A 13,055-nucleotide genomic window follows, 5' to 3' on the forward strand; every position below is an offset into this window, starting at 1 on the left:
GACCAGAGCAGAATACAGTGGCACTATTACTTCCCTTGATCTAGATGCTATACTCCTATTGATGCTGCCCAGAATTGCATTGGCTTTTTTAGCTGCCGCGTCACACTGTTGGCTCATGTCAAGCTTGTGGTCAACCAAGATTCCTAGATCCTTTTCACATGTACTGCTCTCAAGCCAGGTGTCACCCATCTTGTATTTGTGCCTCTCATTTTTTTTGCCCAAGTGCAATTCTTTACATTTCTCCCTGTTAAAGTTCATCTTGTTTGTTTTGGCCCAGTTCTCTAATCTGTCAAGGTCGTTTTGAAGTGTGATCCTGTCCTCTGGGGTGTTAGCCACCCCTCCCAGTTTGGTGTCATCTGCAAATTTGATCAGGATGCCCTTGAGTCCATCATCCAAGTCGTTGATAAAGATGTTGAATAAGACCGGGCCCAAGACAGAACCCTGTGGCACCCCACTAGTCACTTTTCTCCAGGATGAAGAAGAACCATTGATGAGCACCCTTTGGGTTCGGTCAGTCAGCCAGTTACAAATCCACTGAGTGGTAGCATAGTCAAGACCGCATTTTACCAGCTTCTTTAACCTGAGGTACCACTGTACTATATATCAGGCATAGGTAGACTCGGCTCTCCAGATGTTTTGGGACTTCAGTTCCCATCATCCCTGACTACTGGACTGTTAGCTACGGATGATGGGAGTTGTAGTCCCAAAGCATCTGGAGGGCGAGTTTGCCTATGCCTGCTATATATAAACAACACTAATCGACCTAAGGTAATATGTAAACAAAAGAGCAGATGTTGGAAGGCAATAGGGGCACAAGTAATTAGCTGGTCTGCAGTGCCATTTATTCATTTCCTATCGAGTGGTTCCCAAAAATGTGTGGTGGAAAAGATGGGGCAGTCGGTGCCCACCCCTTCCACCAAGTCAACTTTAAATGATAGGCTGCTCTTGGTAAATAAGAGGTCAGCCAGGGGATAGGAAATTCATAGATTTTGCTGGGACTACATAAATTGCCTCCTACAATTCTTAGCATAGCTACTTCCACCCATTCTTGGGTGTTTTTGCAGTGACAGTTCTCCCTCTCATGGCCTATTTCCCCACTCAAAGTCACAGGATGGTATTAGCCATGGAATGAGGCACATACCTAGCCATGACACGGGGACAGTAACAGTTTTCTAGTAACACAAAATAGACACAGAATATTGTCAAACTTTATTTTGGGGCATGTTCCCCAATGAAAAACAAAACAAAATAATAATAATCCCCTGTTCTGATGTCTCTCTCACTTGCGTGTCGAGGTCCCCAATCCACCCCCCAAATAACTCACAACAGACACGTAATTTTTTGTTTAAGATTTTTGGCATGATTTTGGCCACAACTTTATTAAAATACAAACCGTGAGTGGTTGTTTAGGCATTGATTAAGACTATCTGTCCCCCCGCCTGGGGACAGAACTGACTTTCGGGCACCACCGAAAGACAGTGCGGGGGAAAACAAGTCGGGGAAGAATTGGAGCTGAGTCACAGACCCTCAATTCTCACCCACCTGCTCCCCGAAGGCTTGCTGGCCCTAGTCCCATTCCAGGGATTGGACGAAAAGATGGCAAGCCCCAGGATTCCTTTAACGGAATTCCCTTTCCGCAGCAACCATGGAGGGGCAGGCCCAGCCTATCCTAACCCCTCCTCCACCAGATTTATAACCAATGCCTAACCACAACCTTACAAGTTGTGACAATTTGCTATGCAGTAGGCAAAAACCACCCAGCCAGCCAATTTTCCAGGTGGAAAAATTTCTACCAGGCCCCTGCTCAAAGGCAGATGACCCCATGACAGGCATAGCAAGGTCAACGCAACTACCCCTTACTCTAGGGCGGGTGGGCGGGTGATCCGTTGCAGGCAGCAAAAGACAAAGTACAAGGCTGTGTGCAGAGTATTTAAACCTTTTACCCCTCCCACCAAAATTGCAACATAACTTTCCCCCCTAGCAACTCAGCAATCCAATCACTGCCCCCTGGCCATCTTGGGGAACTTACCCAGCAACAAAGAGGGTGGCTCAGTAGACCCCACCGCAACACGTGCTCTCCCTGAAGGAGAACACGCTTTTCAGAATAACCCCAGTCAATTCAGCAGGACAGTTTCCTTTGGGTCAAATAAATGCTCCCAAATATAAATGAAACAGGGGCTCTTGCCTTGCCTTTATGGAGCCAAACAAAATGTCACAAGAAGCTCCCCTTTAAGAACATATACTTCAAGATCCCAGGCTTTATTTAACCTCTTTCCTGCTAATTAAACCTCCCCCCCCCCTTTTAACCACAAGAACTTGCCCTAAATAGTTGCAAACCCAATCCTCTCTTTTTAATAAAAGACACCACGAGGCAAGGAACTAATGTTAGCGATTTGTCCCTACCGCCAACTTCCTGCCATAGGTCTGTAAGAGCTTGTTTGACGCGACAGATTGTTTTGCTTCGACAAACATTCATGTTAACCTGACTTGAAAACTGACTCTCTGCTTCAGGTACAAGAAGGGCCAGAAAGTGACTGGAGATGAGCACTTAAAAATCTCACACAAGGACACAAAGTATGCTTTGTTCATTGAGAAGGTGTGTGACACAGACGCTGGCCTCTATGTGGTCCGGGCTAAAAATTCTAGTGGCACAGTCTCCTCAAGTGCCATTCTCCATGTGCAAGGTAACAAGCCACCTATAAAAAGAATAGACTGGATAATCATCTGTGCCCTCTACTTGGTTGTTTCACTTGCGTACTGGCTGTTCACTTAGCACAGCAGCACACCAGCATCACGGGACTTTAACTTTCACACTTGGAGACGACAGCAAATGGCCGCCGCCTTTCGCTGCACCTCACATCCCTTTCACCCCCTTTGGTTATGAGTCACTCAGAATACAGTGCTTCTGATATTAATATCACAGCTACACTGGTTGTCGTTATTCATTCATTACTATATCAATGTTACTTGGGGGTGGGGGGGGGGAAGAGATTTGTAAAGACACCTAGTAGGCCTTTTTGTGCTTTAGAACTAAACACAAGCAATAAAAAAGAAATGTATTATTTATGGGTTACGATTGGATTGCAGGCATCCACTTCAATTTATCTCCTGTTTTTGGTTTGTTTTTTTTAAAAAATAATCATACTGTGAATGCTTTAATGAAAATCCACCAAGGTTTCATACACTTAGAATATTTATAGCATAATTCAAAGGGATTTACTCCCATTGCCTCAATCTGTGCAACAACTCTGTAAGGTAGGATGGTATGGTTGTATTGTTATCCCCATGTTGCAAGCCTGGAAGAATAGTGGTTTGCTTAAGGCCCACGTAGAAGCTTTTGAAAAGGGGATTTTCTGACTTGCAGCTCAGACACTTAAGACAATGCACAATGCTAGGTTTTGCCAATTTCAGATTGTATGTCAACTTGTCAAAGCGAGAAGATACGAAAATAATTGATGCATTAATCATTTTAATTCACTCTTGAATGTTTTCAAATAGAACAAGAAATTCAGAACGGTGTTTAAAAGGAGGAGAAATGTTTGTGGGTGATGTGGTGTAGTTTAAAACATGATAAAATATAAAGCAAATAAAATGTTAATGCGTACGCCCTTGCTAAAGTAATAAGGAAGGAGTAATACTTTTTAAAGCCAGTTAAGAGTCTGAGAAGGAATTTGCTTGGGAATTGCATTTCTTTTATTTTTAAATGTGGGAGCCAGAGCAACATTGTATTATTAGAATTTCTTGCCTTGAAGGATGTAATATCTTTGATTCATAGAATAATATATTGCCAGTTTGCCAGTTTTGACAATGGTAAGGGGAGAAATGATGCTATTTAAAGGGAGAGTTCACCTGTACATTTTCACCAAATTCAAATGACAAGTTGATCATCGTTAATTCCTTCCGTTTCCTAGGAAGAGGAGACATACATATATGGTATCTATGTGGTTTAAAAAATGGTTGATAAATATTAGTGTAACTTTTTTTCTTGGAGAATAACTTTCTTCTTCCTTATAATGACTGCTTTGAGGGAAATTAATTTTTTTTTTAAAGAAATCCAATCTCTTAAAAGAAAATTACAATATGAAAATAAATCTTCAAGTGCACAGTGTGCTGTGGAAAGAATATCTGTTACAAATGGCAGGGAGGGAGGGGGTATGAAGATGGAGGGAAGAGGAGTTTTAGCCAACTGGCTGCAGATTTATTAGAGACGTGTAAAACTGAAAGGAGATCAGTCTTCTAGCCAGCCCTGTCCTTGAGGCAAAGAAAGCAGGGGAGGGAGGCCAGTTGATCCAAGACGACAACTTATCATCGTTCTATGAACAGAATATATTGGGCGGATGATGTGCTACACTTGTGGGCACAGGCGCAGTAAGCCTGCCTCCAAGAAGCCAAGGCAGCAGGACTGCATAAGCAAAATTACCACAGTACAACGTTCTTGGATCAAAACACACCACAACTTTTATTGATTACAGATGTAAGTAGGCTTTGGCTTAGCCCCTGGGTATCCTGAATCATCCAGTCTCCTGATTGGGGGTCGGTTCCTGAGTTAATGTTGCCCTAAAGCATGCATCAAATAGAAGCAACTCCTCAGGACCACCAATTTGTTGAATGTTGTGGCCCTCAGCCCCTGTCTGGGTCTACAAACAGAAGCACCTCCCCCAGGATTCCTTTAATGGGATACCCCATTTCCTTGGAGAGGGAAGGCAGAGACTTTTATAACCCTCTCCTCCGCTGTTGAATCAGGATCCTATCCAATGCCTTAGTCAACAAAAGTTGTGATGATTGCTATCAGGTAGGCAGGCCCAATCTATTTGCAGGAGAAATTCCTCCCTGGCCCTGAATACGGTGGCTGAAACTTCCGTAGCAAGGTCATACAGCAAACCATGCTAACAAGGGTGGGAGATAAAACTTTTGACTGGTTTGATTGGTGGGCGGGAAATTCAAATTCCCAACGGCCAGGAGGAGGCCATAACTGCCACTTCACATTTCAAGGTCAATGGAGCTTCCTTTACATCCACCCTTATACACGAATGACACTGCAACAAAATTCTCCTTGTGGCTCCTTTCAGAATACTGCACAGGTGGTAACAAAGTAGGGGAAAAGTTGTGTTCCAGAAATCGCTGGCAATAGTTTCACATGCTGTCTCAGATAACACAGCTGCTTCACACATGCGTTGACGATAGCTGCATCAGCAGTCAAAGACTAGCGCATGTGAGTAACCCATCACAGTTCTAACACAACACATGTATTTCATATCATGCCTCTCCTGAAATGTGATCCTTTTCAGTGGAGTCAGTTCACACACCTGGTGCAAGCGATGTGCATTCATATGTGAACTGGCTCTAAGTGCAAAGAGCAAAAAGTTCTCACTATGTGAAGAGAGAGAGGAGGTGGTGTTTTCCATAGAAGCGGAATTGAAGTTTACTTGCGGCAATGTTACTCTCCCTTCCTTTGTCTAGCAGTCAGATCTGCCCCTACATAAAATGTGCTTCCATCCATCTTTCTGCCAGTGCTGTTGCAGGCCTGCATATGGCTATGCAAATCTATTATTAGATGCTTCATTGATTGGAGACTCCTTTCCTGGTACATAACAGAAACTCTTTTCCCTACAAAGTAATGGGGACGAACATCCTTCTGTGGGGAGCTCCTTTTCCTTAAGGCTATTTGCATAGTGTGTCTAAATTATTTTGAGAAAGTTTGTGGAGTTAAAGAGTAAATATTTGTACTCAGGCTTTTATAAACAGAGTGTTGGAGTTTGAGTCCACCCGTTTCTCTCTCCTTTCCACCAGCAAGAGTTCAGAGGTCTTTCACAGCTGCCAGACAGGTGCTGCTTTCGCCTTGTACTTTCATGGCTTGGCTAGGAAAGCGACACCTGTTTAACTTTTGCCTGTCACACAGCAGTTACATGGCACAAAATGTCTTAAAGTTAAATGCTGTCTGGAAGGGTAGTGTGACAACTCAACTCTGCTTTCATTCCTAATTGTGACTTAAGCTCTTCCTTTTTCTAAAATGCATGAACAAACGGCCACAAATAAATTGCGAAAGAAACCAGCCCCAAACCATAACACTGGATCTCTATGCTGGGAAAAGCTTTACCGGTTGAAATTATTGGTGACCCAAGGGAACTTCCAGTAAAATAAAACATAAAATAAAATATGTACTATTCCCTTTAGACCTCATCTTTCCTCCAAGGAGCTCAAGCTGGCAAACATGGTTGTCTCCCTCCCCATTTTATCCTCACAGCATCCTGTGAGGTAGGTGAGGTTGAGAGACTGTGGTTGGCCCAATGTCATCCAGTGAGCTTCAGTTATAAGCAGGGATTTGAACCTGGTCTCTCAGATCCAAGCCCAACATTCTGACGACACCACACAACCATAGGAGCCAACTCCAAGAGGCCGAGGGGTCCTAGCCCCCCCCAAAATATTTAAGGGGGCCAGTGGGGGCAAAGTTGATGGGCATTGCCATTCAAATGGTGTGCAGGCACCGTGTCATGTGATTGATTATGTATGGTGGAGCTGACCTGCCCCCCCATATTTTATTCACATTGGCACCCCTGACACCACCTCCCTTCAAACCTAGTGAACAGGGTCTAAACAATGGGCCCTAACAGCACAAAAAGGACTCATATTAACCTGAGCAGGTTAAATAGGACTAATCTAATGAGATTTTGACAGTATGACACTTAATTACCCATGGCACTGAAAATGCAAAATATTCCATTTGGAAACCCCAAACCACACCCACCTGACCCACCCCTAATATAATGACAGGTAGGCTAAGACATGGCCTTTACTTTGAAGTGTGTTTCCAAGTGGTTTCAATTGAAGTCATTCAGAAACACGCTTCAGAGGCCTGGTGACTGAGGAGCGAGTGCACCTGTTTTGCTCAAGAGGCCTGGGAGTCTTAGAAATAAGAACCCAGACTGAGGCTATGCTTCTTAGACACAGAGGTTAATTTTAGAGTCCTTGTTTGTGCCCACAGTTACTACAGACTGGTTTTCTCCCTTCCAGGATACTGTTGCATGCCACCCCAAGCGGTGAGAGATTCCAGGGGTTCCAGGCTCTGTGCTTCCTTTCAAAAATGAGGCACAGCAGAGACTGTGGTGTCTTTAGGATACATGGTTTAATTACACATATATGCAACCTGAGACTACAGTGGAGGGGTTCACAGGATTAACACAGCAAGAGGGTCTTGCTTCTCCCATAGTCACAGCTTTGGATTCAAAACAATCACCAGATATTCAAATTCAACTCTTAAAAGGAGAGTTTAAAGAGCTGAGGGAGACCCCTCCTGTTTGCCATCGGGCACCAAGCCCCCTCTATTTGGCTGCCCTAATGGCTCGTCACTTGTATTTTGTTCTCCTAATGGCCCATTACCCCAGGCTATTTTTTGGTCAGAAAACTGTCCTGGGCTTATATTTTAACATGTGCCCTGATTAAATTTGAACCCTTACTGCACCCAGGAATTTAGGGGAGTCTGGTACCAAAAAACTCATAACAATACTCTGTAGGCCCTGAGGTGGACTAGTTAATGCTTACTTAGCCCAGAACATTCTGGAATCCTGGTCTAGATCAAGGAATGGATCTGCCATAGACAAGACAGCACCCAGCTGTCAAGCTTGGCCTGCAGGGCTCGTGGAGACAAGGACTTATGCCTTCAGGCTGAAAAGCTCCCCCACTCCTGGTCTAAGACATTAACTCAACTGGGGCTGCCTACATACTTCAAAGCACATTCTTTCCCACAAAGAATTCTGGGCACTGTAGCTTACTCCTCGCAAAGTTACAATTCCCAGCAACCCTTAAGAAACTACAGGGCCCAGAAGTCTTTGAGGGATGGAAATATCCTTTGAATGTGCTTCAGAGGTATGGTGGGTGCGCATTCTAGGTTTCTGCTGTGGGAAAATGCTTTGGGGAACAGTGGTGTTTTGTGGGGTAGAAAGGTACAAGACCCCCAAGCTTAATCCCTGGCATTTCCAGGTTGGACTGGGAAAGATCCTCACCTGAAACTCTGGAGAGCCATTGCTAGTCAAAGTAAACAATTCAGACCCTCCAAGTGTCCCTATTTCCCAGGGACAGCTCTGGATTCACAGAAGCCGTTCCAGTTTCTGATTTGATCCCAGAAAAGGGTCTCCCTTTTTTCCTTAGGACACCCCTGTTTTCATCAGAGAAATGTTGGAAGGTATGGAATAGGATGTCCCAATTTTCATTAGATAAATGTTAGAGGGTATGCAGTACTGAGAGATAGATGGACCTGGTGGTTTGGCATGAGACAAATTATTATGTTTTTCCTATGAAATCCTCCAGGAATGCTTCACTTTACTGGGCTTCTTTAAAATCCCTCCTCAGCTCAGAAAGAAGATGGTGCCTATTCCTTCCCTGCAGGACAGAATTAGCAGTCAGGATTTCCTGGTATGAAGCAATATAAATAACCAGGAACCTGGCCAGGAATATAAGAAGCAGAGCTGTGATAGGTGCAAAGGCGAGTCGGTATATGTTTCCTGGTATCCCAGGAAATGTTCCAGTTCAATAAAATAAAGGACACGTTTTGATGATGTAGAGGCACTGCCTAACAGATACTCTGAGGAGAAAGGAGTTGTGGTAGAAAATAAAAGCAATTAACAAACAGGCAGGATACAACATATTCTCTTTTTTTCATGCTCATGGGTATCTCTTCCTAATGAACCCATGGACTATGACAGTCATGTACAGGCTTGCCAATCAAATGTGGTAAAACTGTGTTCTATCAGGCTTGTTTATTTCTTTTAGATATTTTTACCTCACTCAGCAGGAATCCCAGAGCAGGCGACATTAAAACCCTTATAATCAACAAAAACTAAAACAAGCAACAAAGCAATAAAGCCAAGCAAATAATCACAAAAGTTAATAGCAATACAAACAAAACCTTCACGAGGTTTTCTGTCATAAAATATCTATAGCATTTGGATGCCCTGGACAAATAGAATTTTCATCTGGCATGGAATAGCAAACAAAGATGGTGCCAGGCAAACCTATTTGGGGAAGGAGCTCCATAAAAAGAGTTCTGTACAACTCAAAGGAGTTTATTGGTAGCTGAGAAAGTCAGTGAACTCTACTTTGCTTAAGTTCTCTCCCGGCACATAATAATCTGCCTTGGCTCTTTCCGTCACATCTCTACAGAAGGTGTGGTGAACCTGTGGCCTCCAAATGTTACTGAACTCCAACTCCCATAAGTCCCTTCTAGCATGGTCAATGGTTGGGGATGAGGAGAAATGTAGTCCAGCAAAATTTGGACAATAGCCACAGGTTCACCATCCTTGCCCTACAATCCACCCAGTTCTGCCTAGGCTGCACCTGCCTGATTTCCGTCTCTGCAGCCAGCAATTTTAAAAAAGTTTTTATTTTTTTGTGATGCAAAAATACCTATAGTGTCTCCACTTTCAATTCATATGGCAAGGGCCGGGTTTAGGTCTGATGAGGCCCTAAGCTACTGAAGGTAATGGGGCCCTTTATTTGTCCAGCTGTCCTTTGTCAACAACAAATTGTCGCTGTTTTTCTGTGTTGAATATATGCTATATGGTAATTTATGGACCTAATAGTTATCTAAAGTCATTTGCACATGTTGCCATGCAACCAGTCCATGCAGAATGTAGGCACCCTAAATATAGAAATGAGCAAACCAGTGATATTTTAGGGAGCAGGCTAGCGGACGGGGCCCATGACTTACATCATAGGAGTCTACACAACACAAAACACTGTTGCTGCATGTAGGTTTTATTTTATTTGTTTTTTATCTTATATTTTGGAAATGTGCATCCATTTTTTTCCTTTAATTTTTTTTTTTGTGTTGCCCAAGACAGTGGGGCCCTAAGCTATAGCTTGTTTAGCTTATACGTAAATCTGGCACTGCATATGGCTACTCTGACACAACACACACACCACAACCCCATGCACACATAGAAACAAATCATACTGCAACCAACCAAGCTATGGACTCTCCACTCTCTCACAATGCCAATAAAAACAAATAACTATATAAATAAAGGGCCTACCCGCGAGATACTGACGTAAAAACCCTGTACAAACACTATGCAATAGAATAAGAGTGGCCAGCAATTTTTAAAGCGAAAGCCAAGAGCAGCCTGGGCAGAGATGTGACTGTAATACATGTTTGAAATATACTATTATAAGGCTTGATTCAGGGCAATGAGGCTGGTGAGTCTAAAAAAGTCCCTGTAATTCCCTGGTCAACCAGGGAGTGCAGTTATATAGCTATTCAGTTACATAGTTACATACTACCAAGCAAAAATAATATCCCAGCCGATCCTCTGTAACCAGCAAAATCTATTTTATTAAAATGGATGTGTTACCAAGCTTCGGGGAGGGGAGTAGAAAAACCATAGCTTCCGTGTTTCTCTGAAATAATATTCAAAATCATGAAGCTGTCTCGACTTCCTAACAGATACTACACTTGATCTTAGCCAAAAGGCCGAGAAGCGATGTCTCGACTTCCTAACATGGCTCTAAGCATGTTGCCCTGTTTCTTAGCCAGGAGAACCTTTGGGCGCTACTGCTTAGTACAGAGTAAATGATATTTTTTTAATTTTACACCTTAAACAGGCTATCTAGATGAAAATACTGTCCAGTAAATCTTTGGAAACTTGAAGTTAGGTGGTATTAGAGAAGCCCGATTCAAATGCTATTCTAGGCTGTGTAAACAGAAGTATAGTGTCTTGATCAAGGGAAATCACAGTACCACGATTTTCTGCCTTGGTCAGACTAAAACGGAGTGAATTGACACACCAGGGGTGGGGATGCTATAAATAAGTCAGAAATTAAATCGTTATAACAACAACAAAACCGCTGTGGAAAATCACATATCATTTTTTAATACTCCCCAGCGCCATCCGGTGTTGTATGTTTATAACGCATTCAAAACACTATTTTTTTTACTAATGTAGCTGAGTCTCTGGAATCACGTGAGGAATAGTTGAATTGGGTGTTTAGCCTGGAAAAGAGGAGACCGAGAGGAGATATTATAGACATCTTCAAATATATAAAGGGCTGTCACATGGAAGATGGAGCAAGCTTGTTTTCTCTTGCTCCGGAGGGTAGGACTCGAACCAGTGGCTTCAAGCTACAATAAACGAGATTCCAACTTAACATGAGGAAGAGCTTTCTGAAGGTAAGAGCTGTTCAACTCCCTTGGAATGTGGTGGACTCTCCTTCCTTGGTTTCTAAGCAAAGGTTGAATGGCCATCTGCAGTGGATGTTTTAGTCGAGATTCCTGCGTTGCAGGGTGCTTGATTAGAATGATGACCCTCAGGGTCCCTTTCCAACTCTACATCTCTATGATTTCATGAACTTGTGGGTGCAGAGCTTTATGGGAAGTAAGCTTCCATGTTAAGCACTGCCAAAGGGGGGATGTAAGAGGGGCTCCTTTGAACCCTCTGCTGATTTCTTCTTGTGACATAGATTTGGCAGCATTAGGGTGGTCCCTGGTTCATACAAGCCATGTGTCTGAGCCACAGGGGACCTCTAACAGTGAATCCCTCAAAGACCAAATCAAGTAAAGAAATTAAATAAGCTATGGCAATTTCAATTTAAAAAAATGAAAGCAGGCTCCTTTCTTCCTTGCCCCCCCCCCCGCCCCCCGGAATGCTTATCACATTATGCTTTCTGGCACATGATGATTACTCTGTATAATGGTCATGTGTGTAAACAAATGCAAAGACATTTTGGGGAATGCAAATTGCTACTTTAAAAGCTTCCGGGAACTGGTGTGTGGCCAATAGATTTTGTGACTTAGCCTCCCACTTTGAACAGCTGATCATCATGGCACATCACAAACTACTTTCAAAATTCTCTTCGTTTTGAAAGCTCTTAGGCATGTAGTATAGAGCATGGCTGACAGAAAAATCTCAAGTGCGACAGAACTAGGAATCTGGTTCTTTGGATCCTATCCACTGCCTGAATTTGTATTATCAACAAGTGCAAGTAGGCAGATTTGTGCAGTTTGAAACTACTTCGGCATACTAGACCCCCATAGTGAGCAGCCACCTGTTTTGTAGTCAGTCTTACTGGATTACTGCCAACAAGTCAGAGTTGCTCTTTCTTCGGACAACTTTGAAATCCAGATACGTGCTAAAGTGGCATGAGCGAATAACGGATAACTATTTCCCAGCTATACCCCCACTCAAATAGGAAGTACAGAGTCCTCATGATATGATTTTTAAAACACTATTTATAAGCCTCTTAATCAACAAAATCCTCAAAGTGGTGAACATGAAACCATATACAGTGGAACCTCGGTTCTCGAACGTCTCCGTTGACGAACGTTTCTGAACCCGAATGCTGAAAATGCTTCCGTTTTTGAACACACCTCAGAAGTCGAACAGTCTTCCGGAATGTATTATGTTTGAAAACCGAGGTTCAATTGTACAGTAAAACATACCAATAAAATAAAACTTTAAAAACACATTGACATAAGAATGTGTCAGTATGTAAGTGATATCTGGATATATATCATCATATTGTAAAATTACTTGTCTGGATAGGATTGCTTAAACTGTAGACCTGAAGGAGCGTCTTCACCCCCATCATTCAGCCCGGACACTGAGGTCCAGCTCCGAGGGCCTTCTGGTGTCTCCCTCACCGCGAGAAGTGAGGTTACAGGGAATCAGGCAGAGGGCCTTCTCAGCAGTGGCGCCCACCCTGTGGAATGCCCTCCCATCAGATGTCAAGGGGATAAAGAACTACACAACTTTTAGAAGACACTTGAAGGCAACCCTGTATCGGGAATTTTTTTTAAATATTTGATATTATATTATGCTTTTATATGTGTTTGAACCTGCCCAGAGTGGCTCGGGCAACCCAGCCAAATGGGTGGGGTCTAAATAATAAATAAATTATTATTAATACAGTAATATTATTATTGCAGCACACTGAAAACAATACAGCAAATATTCTGCCTAATAATGTCTGCCTAATAATAATATGTCATTCAAACAATAATTTTACATGCCACGTACAAACATAGTGGCATAGGACCCAACTCCTAGGGGCAGTGGGGGCTTTAG

General features: G+C 42.9%; 1 protein-coding gene across 3 annotated transcripts in view; it reads left to right on the plus strand.

Moving 5' to 3' along the window:
* The window catches only part of CCDC141 (coiled-coil domain containing 141), a 110,376-nt gene that overhangs the window by 91,727 nt on the left and 5,594 nt on the right, over nt 1–13,055 (plus strand). For 2 of the 3 annotated variants that reach the window (XM_081855685.1, XM_081855684.1), the window contains one exon: nt 2,512–4,106. In XM_081855685.1, the coding sequence (XP_081711811.1) occupies nt 2,512–2,773 (262 nt within the window). In that variant the 3' untranslated portion in view covers nt 2,774–4,106. Of the gene's footprint in view, nt 1–2,511; nt 4,107–13,055 lie in introns of those variants that run through there. The other variant, XM_081855686.1, reaches the window with a different exon arrangement.

This window comes from Podarcis erhardii (assembly GCF_964252035.2).
Source record: "Podarcis erhardii genome assembly, chromosome: 1".
NCBI classification, from domain to species: domain Eukaryota; kingdom Metazoa; phylum Chordata; class Lepidosauria; order Squamata; family Lacertidae; genus Podarcis; species Podarcis erhardii.